The sequence below is a fragment of the Arvicola amphibius genome, chromosome X, assembly GCF_903992535.2.
Source record: "Arvicola amphibius chromosome X, mArvAmp1.2, whole genome shotgun sequence".
In the NCBI taxonomy this organism is placed as follows: domain Eukaryota; kingdom Metazoa; phylum Chordata; class Mammalia; order Rodentia; family Cricetidae; genus Arvicola; species Arvicola amphibius.
The window spans coordinates 89,265,999-89,284,374 of NC_052065.1; the positions used below are offsets into that span (position 1 = coordinate 89,265,999).

The following is an 18,376-nucleotide window of genomic DNA, read 5'->3' on the forward strand; positions in this document are numbered from 1 at the left end:
ATTACTAAATATGGGTTAAAGGAAGATGTGAGAATTAGCCAATAAGAGGCTGAAACTATGGGCCAGGCAGTGTTTTAAAAGAATAAAAAAAAAAAAAAAAAGAAATGTTGGTTGAAGGGTGCAAGGTCTCAGATAAACAGGTGATTAAGCCTAAGAGATCTATTTTATAGCTTAATAACTTTAGTTATTAACAGTGCAAAGATGAACATTTTTGAGGGTAGATCTTAAATGTTCTTATCACAAGATTGGGAAGTACATGAGTTAAAAGATTAATATTTAACAGTAGACACAAATATCAAAATATCAGTTGTATACCATAGTATATAAAAGTATCTCAATTTAAATAAATTCGATAAGAGAAGAATATTATATAAGCCATGTGAATATGATGTCCTATACTTCAGCATATATGGGAGTAAAGAAATGGGGAGATATTTGAGTTTCATCAGAAATGGTAAGGCTTAATATATTATGGAAGTAACGATTTGGGGAAAGTTGGTGGGAAGGAAAGAAAAGATTCATGGATGGCTCCCAACATTTTTGGCTCAGATGACCATGAATGATTATGGGAGGCGGGGCTGAACTGGCACAGGAAAGCAGCTTTCTGCCAAATATTCTGGATTTAAGTGGGCAGTAGCAAGCCTGGCAGAGGGGCTGGTGGGCAGTACTGATATCCTGCCTCCCACCGACGTTTTACTGGCTCTTTCCAGCATTAACATCACTGCATCTGAGAAGAGGTTCCGACCATTTCTCAGGAACTCATCAGGCCTCAGGGAATCATGAGTTGAAGAGTTGGTTGTAATGATCCAGTGGGATTTCACTTCCAGAATACCATGGAGGCTCCCCATCAGATAAAATTAAAAAGATGATCCTGACAAAGCATCACACAGATCTTGTAATGACAGGGAAATTAAAATGGTTGCCAGCCCATTATTAAGCATAATGACTAGGTTGAAATGAAATGAAGGACTTTATTTCGGCAGAACTTTCCCATTGATGAATAGTAGGGGGTAAAAACATGGAAGTTGAACATATAATCCAGTTCATAAAAAATGTAAAGATGCTTTCAAAAACACAAAGCAGTGATCATTCATTGCATCTATAGAGCTGTAACAGGAAATCTTCTATTGGTAGATATTGCAGTACAGATAACATTTGAAAGTCAGTATTTCTTTTTCCCAGACAGAAATGTGTTTAAGAAGAAATGATGACCAGATCTATCCACAAGTCTAGGCTAGAGGCAAATAGGCACAGATCTAGCAATAAGTGCACAATTCAATCAATCACTTCTTAGAGCATTTGATTTGCTTGTTCTGGAGAAATGACCACATGAGACAGAGTCAACTCTAATGACTATAAATAAAAATAAACTTTGTTTTAGGGGTCAGAGTGGCCCAAGATAGAAATTGAATACATATAATTCTAACATTAAAATTCTAAGAGTGAGGGTCATGCATTGTATTAATAAGTATTTTATTAGTACAGCTGTTAAGCTAAGTACACACCCCTATGACTTAATTATAGCGGTCAAATTTGCCTGATAATCTCTAGATAATTAATTCAAAATCCATTGATAGGGGTTAGATACTATTTCCCCGAGGTTTTGACCTCATCCTAGAAAGGAACATGATACAATAAATTATTAATAATTCATTCCTTTGTAAGCACTGTGTAATTTATAGTTGAATAATTGGCATATATTACTTGATGGCTGTTGTTCGTATAGTGTTTATGCAGGCATAGACTATGACTCAGCTTTAAAGGTCTACTCTACTGGACAGGCATGGACTCTGGGGCATACATATGAATATTTAGATGCTGTCAAGCAGAATTTAATTTTCTACTGGATTTGTGAGCTACAAGGAGGAAGAGTATAAGTGAACGAGTATGAAACACAGACTTTCAGAGCCAAAGCTCTGGAGTCTACTTTATCACATTCAAGGTGGGGGCGTTTTGGAAGTGGTGTCTACTATCATTTCACCTTGAGTGACCTTGAACAAGTTACTTTAAATTCTCTGAGGTTTTGCTTTTCTATTAGTAAAATGTTAATATTCAATTCTTTTTTTTTCCCTGAGTGGACATGAGAATAAAATCAGAGAAAAAAAATTAAAACAAAAACACAAGAAATGACTTTGAAAAACATATAAACATCTAGTGTAGTGCTTACTTATTCTAAGGTTAAGGGCTTGATTAACTTCTCTTGCTCTTACCCCTGTGTTTCCACCTCTACTGACCTGATCTGTGACTATACTCTCCTTCCTCCCTTTTGAGAAAAACTTCTGTGGCATCCCTAAGTTTTGGCTACCTCTATCATCACAACTGTGCATCCTCATAGCTGTGCTGTGATTCCTCCCCAACAACCATTGCCCAGTGCTGGACCTTTTAGCAAATCCTTAGTTGGAGAAAGTAGGCAGGGATCACTTAAGGGCTGCACAAAGACTTGGGCAGCTCTCCCTCTAGTGGAAATTTATGGAATTGCCCCTAATTACTACCCTCTTGAACAAAGAGCAAGGGCTGATGATGAAAATGAATAGAATAGAGTTAATTAATATCTCTTTAAAAAATCAGGTTAAAATGTATGTATTAAACATACACAATGAGTTACCATGAGGCTAGGAACTATAGATTGCACAAAGCTAGTTATCCAAGGGTCTGGAGTTTCTGTAGTTTCTTACGGGCCAACGAACCATTTTATTTAATGGGAATTTTGAGGCAAATTCCAAATTTGAGGTAAAAATACAGAATTGGCAATTATATGTGCAGCTGTATATCCATTTTTGCGCCACAGCTATAAAAGAATTGTAATGCACATGGCCGTTGGAGTCTAATTTAACTACACTCTGTGTTCTTTTCCCCTTTAGAATTGTATTGATAGTTATTAATGTTGGCATCATATCCTCTTACAAGGATTCATACATTTCCCACCAGGCCATGTTTTTTTAAGGAAGGTAGGTATGTCAGTGAGAAACTTAGTTATAAAGAGGCTAAACGGTTTTGCTGGTGTCACCCAGGGTATTTTGCTGGCGATTTCACTTGTTTTCACTTGTAGGTGCCTCCTTGTGACAAAATACACTGCATGGATGTCCATGTATACAGTCTGCATGGCCCCTGTCTTGAATCTTCATGCCAAGATTCTCAATTACATACCCGTTTGTTTGTTTTTACAGATTGGAATAAAAATGATTAAAATACAGCTCTGAAAATTTTTTAGTGGCTTTCTTTGTTCCATTGTAATTGTTTTTGGAAAGCTTAACTATTAAAGTGTTTTCTGCCAAGAAGACTAAATCAAGAGTAATAATTTGTGAATCCTTTAAAGATCTGAATCAAGGTGGTAGAGATGAGACACTAAGGAGACACCTTTTATATTTGCAGGTATTTTTCTGTAATACAGTTCACCAACTGCAGAATTTCAACCTTTGGGGGAAAACAGTTTTTCCCTGCCTGTGGTGTGCCTGTTCACACTTGTAATGAATCAGAGAGACCCCATTATGGGATCACTTGCGAGAGAATCCTGTCTATATGGAAAACACTTTTCGCTGAAACCCTGTGGGGGGCTCTGCTTACAGAGCCGCCACTGGAATTGTGAATCGAATAGGTCTGGATGGTTCTGTGGGCCGGATGCTGGGTTTATGAGGTCAGGCTCGCAGGCTAGCCGCCTCTAGGAACTACTCAGGTCCTCCACGCCACCTTCATGCCTATGGCTTCCACCTTTGCCCGCTGCAGCACAGCGGCAGCTCTTCAGCTGTATTCCAAACATGCATGTCTGATCAGCATGCAAACACTTCTGGAGGTTTAATGTCTTATTGCCATCTCTGTGGCGACAATGTAACGTATACCTGTATACCTGTAACTCCTGGTGGCACTTGAAAATCCAGTCATGTGTGACCTTTTACCCATTATTCTATTTTTGTGATCCTCCGACATCATACTACCTCATCAAGATGCTGGTCCCTTAACACTAGCATTCCACATGACTGTGTAGACCTTGGACTTCACTCTATAGTCTTTAGTTGCTTTCACTAGTACCAAATCTAAAATAAATGTACTTCATCCTATGCCACCCATTCTTTTCCTGCAGGTAAACAGCTAAGAATGGAAAGTCAATAAAAACAAATCAAACCACCTTTTTAGAATCCAGTAGTGGTGTAATGATCTTTAGATATAAAGCCACAACGCCTTAATTCAGTTTCTCCTAGTGTGTTTTGAGGTGAAAAAATGGTATCAGGTGGGCCTTCATAATTCCTGGTATCATATTCCTTGTCTGTCTTATGGGAAAACTCCTTCAGGCCTCCCGAAATAGGTCATGGAGCACACATGTATTACGAATATTGAAAGTAGAAAAAAATAAAAGGATGATATTTAGAAATTGTATTTTCCCCTAGTTGCTGAATTTTTGTTCTCTGACTGTTGACTCCGTCATTTATAAATACTAACTGCCTGCTGCCTAAAACAAGGGAAGAAGAAGCAACGGGATCACACGTCTATTAAATCAAATGCATGTGGTTCAGATCGTACTCAACAAGAAATGAATTCTCAGTATGCTTTCAAGGACTATGTGAGAAAGCTAATTCTAATGACAGTTAAATGTCTCAAACTGAGGTTGGGCATGGATGTTGTGACTCAAGAGTAAACATTTTTATTACTTTCAATATCAACCATACCCCATAGTTTATAGGCAAAACTAGCCTGCTAAGATTGGAAATGGAGCTTGAATTTGCAATGATCTAGTTACATAACAGACAGATTAACTTCCGGAGGAGTTGAGGAAGGAAATGAAAATGCAAACTTTTTTTCCTATCAGGACGGTACTTAGTTTGAGATAATTTTGCTAAGTCGAATTCATCAATTCAAAACCAATTACTGTTCTGCTACTTCACATACTACTCGAGGAGTTCATCATAACAGCCCATATGAACCACAGTAGTGAAAAATGACATTGGAAAAAGATTAGAAGTCACGCTTAGGTTGTAACTCACTGGCAGAATACTTGCTTAACTTGCAAAAGGCTGTGGGTTTGCCCTGCTAAAGCACACAACGATTATGAAAAAGAAACCATGGCATTCTTAGGCTATACACTCCTCTGACAATCTAATGAAGGGTAGTATAAAATCTCCCCAGAAAAGTGTGCCTATGTGAATAGGCACATTATTTTGCCAACAATCTAAAGCCTATTAGAGCACCTTTCCCTTGAGTGCCCTTGAACCCTAGTTCAATAACCCTTCATACAGAGAAAGTGAAACTTTGAAGTATGATAGTTATTATATTTGAGCATTACATTTAGCTCTAAGCTTCCTGTCAACTGAGGTTAAAGGATTAAACACACCGGGTTACAGACTTCTCAACATCTGAAAAAGAAAACAGACCAGCTTACAGAATTATAAGCAAAACATCATTTTAGAATGGAAATATTTACACATTTTTATTATATGGTTTATAAAGGATAATCAGGTAATATAAAAGGACACAGAATCATTTGATGGAATTCTTGAGAAACAATAGACATTTGGAAGTATAATATCTATGCTAGTTGTATTGAATAGCATACTAAATTATCTTTCGCATCTATTGCTAATGCTTCTGGAAAAGAAGATTTTACTGTATCTTTATTTCTTTAATATTAGTTTTATCCACTCAGAATTATCTGATTAAAGCTGACATTGATATAATAAATCCCCATGAGCAATTAACACCTAAGCAACAAAAGAGGCCTAAGGGTATAAAGAGAAAGCAACCTATGTTTAAATATCTGATTTTAATAAGTCATACCATGGAAAATGACATATACACATATATGCATATATTATTATTTTTATATGTCATGTATATATTTCATATAATAGCAGGTAATCACTTTACGTTACTAATGCTTCCAACCTCAGCATTGTTTTCTCAACAGCAAGTAAATAACGTAGTGACTATTATCACAATTCTAGGTATAGATAATATAGGGTAGGGGTTAAGAATATATAGAGTCTCTGGTCAGAGACTGGTTTCTTACCACTTATTAGGTCTGTGTCCTTGGGTAAGTCTTCTTTATCTCAGTTTTCTCATCTGGAAAGTATGCATACAAATGTTAATTCCAGGACTGGGCCTGGTCAGGGCAGGGATCTCTTAGACATACTTGTTTTATAAGATTTCTGCCCCCCCCAAAAAAATCAGTCAGAATTATCTGAAATCTGAAACTGCCATGTCAGCATCATGCTAGCTGTCTAGGTTCATATGATCTCATAGAGGAAAAGTTTGCTGGTTAATAGGAGCGATTCACTTAGCGGGCCAGAGGACTGGAGGGAGAACCTGGAGCCCATGGCTGGGAAGCTCTGAGGCTACCATATAGTCATGTGTGAAGTGCTAGAGAGCCTTTGGGAGGAGCTTACCTAGCAAATCGCTACCTAAACGTTGCTGGGGAGGATAGGGAAATACCTAAGGACACAGACTTAGTGCAGCAGCTTTGCTTGCTAACATCTGAGTAATATGCTAGGGATTCGAATATAGCCAATGGAAGGATTGGCTAAAGTCGTCTCAATAAAGCTCTGACTCACAGATGTACCCTGTGCATGATGGCAGCGATTACTTCTCTTGCTGTTATTATGAATGACGTTCCCTGCATCTCATGTCTTGTCTTGTTTTCTTTCAGTGGATGGCTGCATTGACTGGTCAGTGGATCTCAAGACATACATGGCTTTGGCAGGCGAACCTGTCAGAGTGAAATGCGCCCTTTTCTACAGTTATATTCGCACCAACTATAGCATGGCCCAGAGTACTGGGCTCAGGCTCATGTGGTACAAGAACAAAGGCGATCTGGAAGAGCCTATCATCTTTTCAGAGGTCAGAATGAGCAAAGAGGAAGATTCCATATGGTTTCACTCAGCTGAGGCACAAGACAGCGGATTCTACACTTGCGTTTTAAGGTAAGTGTCATTTGAAAATATTGGGCAACCATGCGCCTTGCAGTCTTTTGTTTTGGAGTGTTATATTGGAGTGTTTGCTGGTATAACTCATGTTACCTTGCAGCAGCTGAAGAACTCCAGTGAACTCGGCTCCAGTGATCTATTGGAACTACACACCAACTTCTTATCAGCTTCTCACAACTCAGGGCTCCTGCTTACTTACTGCATGTGTTTCCTGCCTTCACCCATCCCTGCTCCCGGGTCTTATAGTAAGAATTATCACCACAGAGCCAACTGACTCAGTTATCTTGGTGCCTGGTTCTGAACCTGCCCTCCATATATCATTTAGGCCGAGGTCTTGCTGTCCCTCTTGTTGATGGAAATTAGCTTCAAATTCTGCCTAGAGACCTCACAGCAAATGAGCAACTGGTACTATCCATACAATTTGCAAAATGAACTTCACTCTACCCTGTCTAAATGTTCAGCAGGAAGTGCAATAAACACTTGGTCATCGTGACGTTCTGAGTGCTATATGCTGAAGATTTAACAGATCTAATTCTTGTCAGATATTTACAATGAAAAGCACATTGTCTTGTCTTAGCAACTCCACAATATGACCTCCCTGCATCCCAGCATTAAGACCTAGGGTCTAGTATGGCAGATAGAGATTACATTAGGTATTAAGGCAGAGAGCTGAGATGACCTTTAACTCACCTTTCAATTCTGCCATTTTGAGAATCACTGGTCTTATTCACCGGGGACCTGCACTCTACTATTTGATTTTAACTTCTTGGAAATACAAACCCTTCCTATTTTTGTCTCCTGTGTAAAGCTATGTCACTTCTTCATCAAAAGCTCTCAGAGCTCCCCGGTGAGGCCTCATTGTTCTAAAGGCCAAGAGAACAAGGTAGTGTCTAAACAGAGAAAGCTCCTGAAGCCTTCGAGTCACTTCTGTGCACACGTGCAGGGCAGTACTGAGAGGAACAAATGAAGAGGTTAGTTTCTTTTGAAGGCAAGAAGAATCCCCATGGTCATAGCAGCAGCAGCAGTACTGATAGGCAATAGATTCTATTTGTGCAGTTCTTGACAAAACTGAGAAATAGGTATCAGACACTTTTAAAGACTGACATTGTAATTTCCAGAATGCCACTACTCTTTGCCTGATGGCCCCTTATTAATCCTTCCCACCACTAAAGCCTGCCAATCAAAAGTAATTCTTTCCCCCCAATCTATTAGTTGTTTTTGTATTCTGTTCGTATAAATTTAGAGTTTCTTTTCAAATCTCTATCTCACAAAGGTTCTAGACTGAATTAATGAACTAGTTATTGCTTACTGCCTCTGCCATCAGTCATCCTTCCCTCCTTCCCCTCTAGACTCATACTCTTAGCAAAGTTAACACTTTCTTATATGTATCACATATATTTCACAGGTCTTAATTACATAAGTGTATTTAACAGAGTTATTCCTGTTAATTTTTTTTTAGCAAAATGAAGGTTTCTACATTCAAATTTTAAAATAAATGGTGGAAAATTCACTGTTTCCTTGTTGGTATATAATGTTCAGTACTACAAACTATTCTATGAGACCACAACTTAATGATTTTTTTTATTGAAGAGAACATACTATGTAGACATTTGTCGTAATAGAGGGGGCACTATAATTCATATCTATTTGTTTTAAAATAAATTCAGATAAACTTTAGATTAATAGAATGATTACAAGTGTAGCGTGGTATTTATATAACCTACAACCCCAGTACTGTGATATATTTATTACAATCATTGAACTAGTGAAACTATGTAACAATAACACATTACTATAACTAAAGATCATACTCACTATTTCCTCATTTTTTTTTCTTTCCAGCCCCCCTTTTTTTTCTGTTTCAGGATATCATCCAGATATTGAATTATATTTATTTTTTATGTTTCTCTCTCTCTTTTGTTTATTTTGGGCTTTTGAGATATGATCTCACTATGTACCTCTGGCTGTCTTGGAACTTACTACTTAAACCCGGCAGGCATTGAACTCACAACAATCAGCCTGCCTCTACCTCCTGAGTGCTGGGGTTAAAGGCACATACCACTATGTCTGGATTGGTTGGCATGTCTTTTAAAGATTTTTTGGCTGTGGCAGTCCCTCAGCGTTATCTTGTTTTTTGATTAAGTTTAAAAACTTAAGATAAACTATTTAGAATGCCCTCATTGAGATTTAGTTTATATTTTCTCGTAGTAAACTGGGCTAATAAGTTTTGGAAAGGACAAATACAGACATAAAATGCCATCTTCATAGTCATATCAAGGTCACAAATGGTCAATATGGCATGACTATTGGTGTTGACTAGCTGTACACCTTAGGATGACCTTGAACCTGTAGCATTTCTGCCTCAGCCTTTCAAATGCTGGGATTATAGGCATATGCTATCACATGAAGTTTCTTAGTGTAATCTTTGGAAGAAAGTCATTATTCCCAGTCCATTCCTCAAAATGCGAAATGATATTCCATCTTTTTCAAGACAGAATATTTGCATGAATTACAATTTATCTTAGCAGATTTATCTCTCCTCTCCAGTTTATCTATTCAGTCAAATGGGTTTTCACAAGTGTAGACCCATGGATATTTATATTATGCAATACAATTACATTTTTTCTCTTTGTTGAAATCTCTTACATTTGGAAATGAGAACTCTTTCGGTTGGCTCATGTGTTCTTTTGCTATAAGGCCATCATTGCTGTGTAGTTTTTTTTTATTTTTTTACATTATTGAAAGATGCTCCAGACTTATTTTGTATACATACTGCCTTACACTGAGAATTGCCCATTTTCTTAAGAGCCCAAATTCTTTGAAATAGAGACTGGACTAGACTAGAGGAATGAAACCAGTTTTTGAAGGCTAGGTATAATCACTACTAGATTGTTGCTACTTCTAATTTTACACCTCAAAATGTATTAGCTTTTCAAAAAAGCAATGTAATGTTTGGGTTTTGCCATATTTGATATTAAAGCCAGGGTCTTCTATTTTCCAGGCAAGTGTTTCACCACAGAGCTACAACCTTTGCTTAAGCATTGTGCTAGTTCATGCACAATTCTCTAGATGCTGAAGAAACTCTAGAAGTCCTAGAGCTTCTTGGTGTCCCTATGTATTTCCCACAGTGGTCCCCTTTTGATTTCAGAGCAGTTGGCTTTAATTATAACTCTTGTAGATACCATCTGAGTCTGTGATTCTCTTCTTGCAGGTAGATCAATAGCAGAGACTTGGATTTAGACCTAACTGGTGACTTCTTTCAATTTGTGTCCCAGGCCTTAGGGAGCAAAGGTACAGGTAGAACTTTGGAAAAATATTCCTCATGTGTCCCTTGATAAGGCTCACCAAAGTTTGGGAGCCATCATTCTACAGTAAGTAATTACAGTTTATCAATTCAGAGAAGGAGAAATTTATATTTTAAAACAATTGTAATCATATACACAAGTACACACACGAAAATACCATAGTAAAATCCATCACTTCATATGTTAATGCAAAATGTAATGAAAAGAAATTAATATTATTGTATATGACATTGGCATATCTAGCAGTGGGTGGTAAATAATAAACCTGTTTATTATCTAGTATAACCACTTACTTCAAATAGGTTCCAAACGAGAAAATTAGTCCATATAGAGAAATATAGTAAAATTTCTGGTTCCAAAAATGTTCAGTATTCATCCAAAATTCTAAATTTGGTGTTATCTTAAGATAATCAAAGCCGGGCGGTGGTGGCGCACGCCTTTAATCCCAGCACTCCCAGGCAGAGGCAGGCGGATCTCTGTGAGTTTGAGGCCAGCCTGGTCTACAAGAGCTAGTTCCAGGACAGGCTCTAAAAAAAGCTGCAGAGAAACCCTGTCTCGAAAAACAAAAAAACAAAAACAAAAAAAAAAAGATAATCAGTAATGATTTGTCTGTGTTTTATTGACTCCAGTGGAAATCATTCTGTAGACTTTGCTGTTCTTAAAAATCAAGCGATGAAATATTTAGTAAAGTCCTATACTCATTTGAATCATAGCAAGTTGTTACTCTTTGTGACCTTTAAGTAACTAGTTGCTCATTTTTTAACATCTTTTATTGTTCAATCTCAGAATATAGATAAGCTAGTAACAAAAGACTAGTAGAGGACTTAGGCATATTTTGGCATGCAGTGATAATCCATAATTAATTACGGGTATTTCCATTCTAGGCCTTTCAATTAAGATTTTTAATACTGTAACAAAATAGATGAAATCTCTTTTATTTTTTTAAAGACAAAGGAAATCTTTTTTGATTTATTTATTTATTATGTATACAACATTCCTTCTCATTATAGATGGCTGTGAGCCACCATGTGGTTGCTGGGAATTGAACTCAGGACCTCTGGAAGAGCAGTCAGTGCTCTTAACCTCTGAGCCATCTCTCCAGCCCCATGAAATCTGTTTTATTTGACAAAATCCACCTTATCACTCTCACAGATTGTACATACGAGATGACTTAATCGGTAGATAAAGATGTAGTCCAAAAATTTCAGAGGGAATTCATGCATATTGAAAAGAATGAGTGAATATAAATGAATATCTATAGAAATCTTCAAATTTTAGGGTAGCCAAAACCAAATGGAGATAATCAGTTGGAGGTAGAAACACATCATAATTGTTACTGTGCAATAAATACACAGAATAACAAAGGAACCCATTTGTTAAATGGGACTATAATATGAATATTTTGTTCTTTAAAATCAATGAAATAAATTAGAGTCTCAAGACCTTAATGAATCACAATTACTTTGCAGATAATCCCTTAGTGCATTTATTCCTCCAGGAAGCATGCCATGTTTTGATTCACCAAATGTGATTTAATCAAGTCATATTCAAGTAGTTATTATGATAACAAATCACACCATCAGAAAAGTTGAAGAGAGTATAAGTATTTGAAATAAAAAATATGTCAAGTTGTTAGCTCTTGAATATCTGTAATCAGTACAGGACAATTCAGTACATTGTCTTTTTGAATTCTGAGTATGTTTGAAATAGTTCACAATTTAAAAGAAAGAAGTATCAGCATACAGTAAATTTGACTGATTTTGCTCTTAAATTTATTGATCTGCAAAGTGCTATATAATTTATGACTATATTTTTATATTTCAGTCAAGAATATTCAGCGAATATATGTCATAGTATTCACTTGCAACATAGATAGGAAAGATACGTTTCATAAAAAGCGATTGCCTTAGTCTATCGCAGACACTAAGAAATAGTTTTTATCACCTTCTACCCTCATTCCTTCCTTTCTGCCATGGTTACCAAGAGATTTTCAAGGACATCGAACATTTCTCATAATTCAATTCCAGCCTAACTATTGATCCTTGAAAAGTTAAGTGTCAACAAGTCAGTTGCCTGGGTAGCAATTTCCAGGAGAGCAGATAGTTTCTTGTTGGAAAAATGAAAGCCTGAATCTTATAGAATTAATTGACCCCCTAGAAAAGTTCAAGATTGTGCAGCAGGATCTTGAGACAGTAGCAATATCTTATTTGGTCTGTGTGGGATGAAGTGAAATGCAATTAGTTATTTTTTTTTACCTACTTTCTGTTACAAATGGGAGCCCTTGTTTTAATTATTTTTGATACCAATTATGTGTAAATGATAACATATCTGACTGACAGAATTACTTTTCAACATTCAAATTTGATAATGTGTTTATTTAGAAAAATTATATATAGCCTAAAATAGCAAATACATGGCAATTATACTTTATTTTCTCCCATTAACAGCAAATTCAATGTGCTGCAGCTTAGGAAATATTACCAGACTATTATACATTAGCTGTATAACTCAGAGCCGTAACCAATCTGTTGTACAATACTAATGAAGTTCAACTCTCTTCAGTTTGTTTATTGGACAGAAGCATGTGTTTATTTTTTAGTAAGTTAGCAGGACTTTTGTTTTATACAAGTTAATGGATTATATTTTGTAACTATGAATGGGAATTGATTACAAGTTGCCATTAGTAAGTTGACTAATACTGGTGTGTGTCGATACCCTTTTAGTTTCGTGTCTTGTGTCATAACACAATCGTTGGAGACTTTTTGTTCTATAGTCATTTTTGTAAGAATTAAGTTTTTAACCCATTGTGTACAATGAAAACTGAAAATCTCCTTAGGAACAAGAAAGTAATGTAATAAGTGTGGCAGACCACCGGAAATATAAAGTATTGAAGGTTGTAACAAACTCCTTTGTTATCTCATTTCATGCATCCTTTTCTATTGCTACCATACCCTACTTTTCTATATCCCATTTCCAGTAATCTATTGATGCCACCCATACACTGAACTAACTATCTCACAAGTTTGCACTCGCTTTCTCTTTTCTTATACAGAATATTTAAAATATAGTGATCAATTGCTATGATCATTTCCATTTTTATCATCTTGATTCTCTTTACCTTTTCTCCCTCAACCTATTTGTTTGTGAAAAAAAAAATTACAGCCCTGTTTAAGCCCACACAGTCAGCTATGCTGTGCCTCTTTTTTGCTGCTTATCTTGACTGAAGGGAAATATGAAAACGTTTACTGGTTTTAAGTGAATTATCATGGTCTTCAAATGAATCCTTAATCCTTCTCAATGGTCTTACTATGTATTCTTAGTTCAGTGTTTTATCTGCTGATGTGACTAGTTTACATTTTCCTGCCTGCCTCATACTTGTATCCCACCCTCCTCATTGTTTCCTATTTCACTGAAGAAAATGAAACAGTTGGAAAGAACTTCAACTCTATCTACCTGCCCATTGTCATCTGTATCTCCTTAATCTCCTTATAGCCTCTGTATCTACTTAATCTCCTTATAGCCTGTTAACATAGATAGATTACTAAGGCTCTTTTGTTCTTTAGATTTCTCCCTGCTTGCCTACTCAAATATATCATCTGACCGGTTTTCTTATATTTTCCTGTATCATGGAATTGTACACACACACACACACACACACACACACACACACATTCTTTCTATAAACACACTAATCAATATTCGTACTATTAAAAAAATCTTGCATCTCCATTGCCTGCCACAGCTCCCAATTTTATGGCCATTTGACGAACAAAACTACTTTAAAGAGTTTTCTGGTAATGGTATCGCAGATGTTTGCAGATGTCCAAAACAACTGACTGCATAGTTAAATGTGTAGAATTCTTCATATATTAATTATACCTTCAAAAAACATTTAAGAGTGTGAGATGTGTGTAGCCATAATTTTTTTAAAGTTTTGCCACTTGTCAAAACTGGTCTCCTCAAAGTCTCCAGTGACCTCAGCAATAGTAGCCACAATGACCGAGTCAGTTTTAAGTCCTGTGATTCCTTGATCAGTAAGTGTATTTGGCATACTTCATCTTTCACTTCTTTTTGAAAGCGTTCTTTACCCTAAGTCTAGATATCAGGAATGGTATTCACCCTGGGAAATTTTGTCACTCTCCCTTCCTTTTTTGTCTCGGCATCTCTTATTTTTCCTAACCTTTTAATGTTGGATAGGTCAACATTTTCATGGTTTCTGACTTCGAAAAGGAGAGATCAACGAATCTGAGTGGTTGACCAAAATTTACCAATTTTTTAAGTTTTTTTATTTCTTTTTAAAATTTTTTTTTATTTTTATTATTAAAAATTTCCACCTCCTCCCAACCTCCCATTTCCCTCCCCCTCCCTTAACTCCCCTCCCCCTCCCTTTCCAGTCCAAGGAGCAGGCAGGGTTCCCTGCCCTGCTGGAAGTCCAAGGTCCAACCCACTCCATCCGGGTCCAGGAAGGTGAGCCTCTAAACAGACTAGGCTCCTCAAAAGCCAGTACATGCGGTAGGATCAAAACCCAGTGCCATTGTTCTTGGCTTCTCAGTCAGCCTTCATTGTCTTCCACGTTCAGAGAGTCCTGTTTGATCCCATGCTTTTTCAGTCCAGGTCGAGCTGGCCTTGGTGAGCTCCCCTTAAACCAGCCCCGCAGTCTCAGTGGGTGGGCGCACTCCTAGAGGTCCTGACTTCTTGCTCATGTTCTCCCTCCTTCAGCTCCTCATTTGGGCCTTGGGAGCTCAGTTGTGCACTCCAGTGTGGGTCTCTGTCTCTATCTCCATCCATCGCCAGATGAAGCTTCTATGGTGATATGCAAGATATTCATCAGTATGGCTATAGGAAAGGGCCATTTCAGGCTCCCTCTCCTCAGCTGCCCAAGGAACTAGCTGTTAAGTTCTTGAGAGGTCTACACTCACCCAAATAATACATATTAATTGTTCACAAGTAACTTCATTTTGCAAACTCTGAGTGGGTTCTGACACCTACAGTAGCCTAAGCAGTGATGCTGTAAATCCTTAGAGCAGAGCTGGAGACGATTTCATGTGAATTAAAGTGGAGCAGAAGAATGAACATCCTGCCATGGGCGATGGTGGTGCACGCCTTCAAATCCAGCACACAGGAGGCAGAGGCAGGCAGATCACTGTGAGTTCAAGGCCAGCCTGGGCTACAAGAGCTAGTTCCAGGACAGGCCCCAAACCTACAGAGAAACTTTGTCTCAAAAAACAAAACAAAACAAACAGACAAAACCCACTCCCCCAAAAAAGAGTGAGCATTCTTATGGCAGTATAATAGATTAGGAAAAGTCTCTCATGCTCTCCTGAATATATATGAAATATGAAGGCAATAATAAAATCAAATGCTGCCTCGGTGCCTGCATTCAGGAATCAACCTCTGTTTACTTCTGGAGTTTGGAATCTCAAAGGTACTTTGGTCAATATAGGAGTCCTTACTGCTAACCATAGTATTATAATTGTATTTAGCAAGAAAATTTCTACTGCCATAGATCTGTGTTTCATCTCAAAATTCCTTCCCAGAAGTAAAGAATACTGAAAATGTCATGATAATTCTAGTCCTAGGCATGGAGAGCAGTTTCCAGAAGTGTATGCATTAAATCTGCGGAAAAAAACTAGCCAGTTCCCGAGAAAGGTACGGCCCATCTAGCACTCATATGTAGTTATAACACAGTGGTGCTCTTTTATTTACTGTTACTAGCATTATTACCTTGATTCTGTAGATGAGTCTTTGTAGCTAAGTTGCTTGAGTTTGTTTCCTGGAGCAATTATAATTTTTGTGGCCATAAGCAGTTTTAGGTTAAAGCAGTAGCCTCACAGCTTCAAAACTATGAAGTGTAGATTATGATTTCAATATTATCCCAGGGACTGGCAGATACTAATGACTGTGTCTAGATTTCCTCAGGCAGAAAACAAAGGCTTGTTTACTTATTCAGCAGACATTTTGAACGCTTACGTTAGATATTGAGTATTTGTATTTCACAACATGGATGTAAGTGCCTCTTCTCATGGAGCTTATGCTATAGATTGTAGGAAACATACAAATTCAAAAAAAAAACACTCCCCCCAAATGCAATGGGTAATGTTGGTGGAGAGTCTATAAAAGGTCATGCTACAGAAACACCGTGAAGCCTGTTTTCATTTAGGAGGCCAGGGCAAGTTCCCAGAGAAAGTGATGCTTCTGTTGAGACCTGAAGGAATGGAAGGAGTCAGTCTTTTAAAATTCGTGGGGAGAGTGTTATAGTCAACAAACAACAAATAGAAAGCTTGTGGAATGGAGACCAGATTCTTTTGTTTGTTTGTTTGTTTGTTTGTTCGTGTGCTCGCTTTTTTGTTCTTTGGAAACAGGCCTCTTATTTTCAGGGAAGGAGACAGAAGGCTGTTGCCACACACTGATTACTGGGATCTCTGGGGCATAAACCTGGAACAGCTAGAGTGTAGCCATCCTTTGAGACAGGAGACAGTGAAAAGGTACTGAGGTTGTGGTAGTGAACACACAGAATGATACAGCTTGGAGTACAGAGCATGCGCATGACAGAGGAGTTGATGTAAGGTGAAAGGAAGATTGACAGTCTCAGGAAACAGAATACCAGACGCAGTGCCTGTAGAGTTTTGTCAAAAACCTCTGCAATAAAGACTATAGAGCCCCAAAGAAAGAAGTTGTTGAAAATGCTAACAGGCAGAAAGATGTTATTGGATGAGCAGAATAAGTACTATAAAAATAATCACATTATGAAATTACAAATTCAATACAGTTTGCATCAAAATATCAGTAACATTCCTCACAGGAATGTTTACAATACTTCATAACTCACATGGAAACACAGAAGACCCCAAAACAGGAGAAGACCCCTAAGCAAAAACAGCAGTGCTGTAAGCATCAGAACATCTGACTTCAAATTATATACAGACTCGTAGAAACAAAACCAGCATGGTACTGGCACAAAAATAAACCATAGACGAAACAAATAAAATAGAATACCTAGAAATAAGACCAGGCAGCTACAACCATCTGAGTCTTGACAAAGGTACAGAATACACTGAGGGAAAATCCTCTGTAACAATAGGTACTTGGAAAACTAGATATCTATATGTATAGAAATATTAGAGTCTTGTCTCTACCCTGTGTAAAAATCAGGTCAAAATGAATCAAGCACTGTAATGTAAAATCTACATCTTTGAAGCTAGTGAAAATCTTACAGATCTGGGAATAGACAAGGGCGTTCTGAATGGCAGCCTAACAGCTCAAGAAGTAAAAGCAACTGTTGACAACTGGGGCTTCATGAAACAAAAAAAGCGTTTGTTTCCTGAAAGATACATTCAACTGACTAGATAAAAAGCCTATAGAACGATAGAAAACCTTTGTCAAACACTTACCTGACAGAATATTGATATGGAGAATGCCTAAAGAATTGCAAAATTACATTAAAAATTCAAATTATCTTATAAGTAGGTGGTAATGGCAATCAAATATTTGAAAAAAAAAAGGTGTTTCCTCCTTAGCCATCAGTGAAATGTAAGTCAAAACTATGTTGAAGTTCCTCCTTACCCTAGCCTAGGTGACCGTCATCAAGACAATAACAACAAATGCTGATGAAAATAAAGCCGGAGACAGGAAGGGAATCCTGAGTTATTGCTAGTATACATATAAATTATTTCAGCCACTGTGGAAATCAGTGTGGAAGTCCTTATCAAAAAATACACATTTTGTGTGGTCCAGCTACTCCAATTTGAGGCCTATAACCCAAATAATCAGGTAGTTATAAAGATTAAAGAGACTTTCCCAGTGACTTGGGCAACTGAAACTTGGGCAGATGTTACAGATTCCAGAGCTCAGATACAAATGAGTTTGTGCTACTGTCTTGTCTTGTATTAGCCGTTCTCTGTAGGAACCCATCTTTCTGTACCATGACGAATAAGGTGCAATTACTTATGTTAATTTCTGCCCACATAAACTTCTGTGGTCCTGTTTGCAGTTCCCTCGGTTCACAGTGTGGCTGGAGATGAACACAGAATCTTGCTGAATAAAGACGAACAACAGAGGGCAGTAGAATAGAGATAATAAGTTCATGAAAAGTAAGGATCAAGTCCAAAAAGGATTTTTCTAAAATACAATCAGTTCTTGCTTTATAAAGTAAGAAACACT

General features: G+C 37.4%; 1 protein-coding gene across 1 annotated transcript in view; it reads left to right on the forward strand.

Annotated features, from left to right (window-relative positions):
• Positions 1 to 1,018: 1,018 nt before the first annotated feature.
• Positions 1,019 to 18,376, forward strand: part of Il1rapl2 (interleukin 1 receptor accessory protein like 2) — a 578,390-nt gene continuing 561,032 nt past the window's right edge. Inside the window, exons 1-2 of the mRNA XM_038315799.1 lie at positions 1,019 to 1,082; positions 6,635 to 6,908. Of these exons, the coding sequence (XP_038171727.1) occupies positions 1,019 to 1,082; positions 6,635 to 6,908 (338 nt within the window). The remainder of the gene's footprint in view (positions 1,083 to 6,634; positions 6,909 to 18,376) is intronic.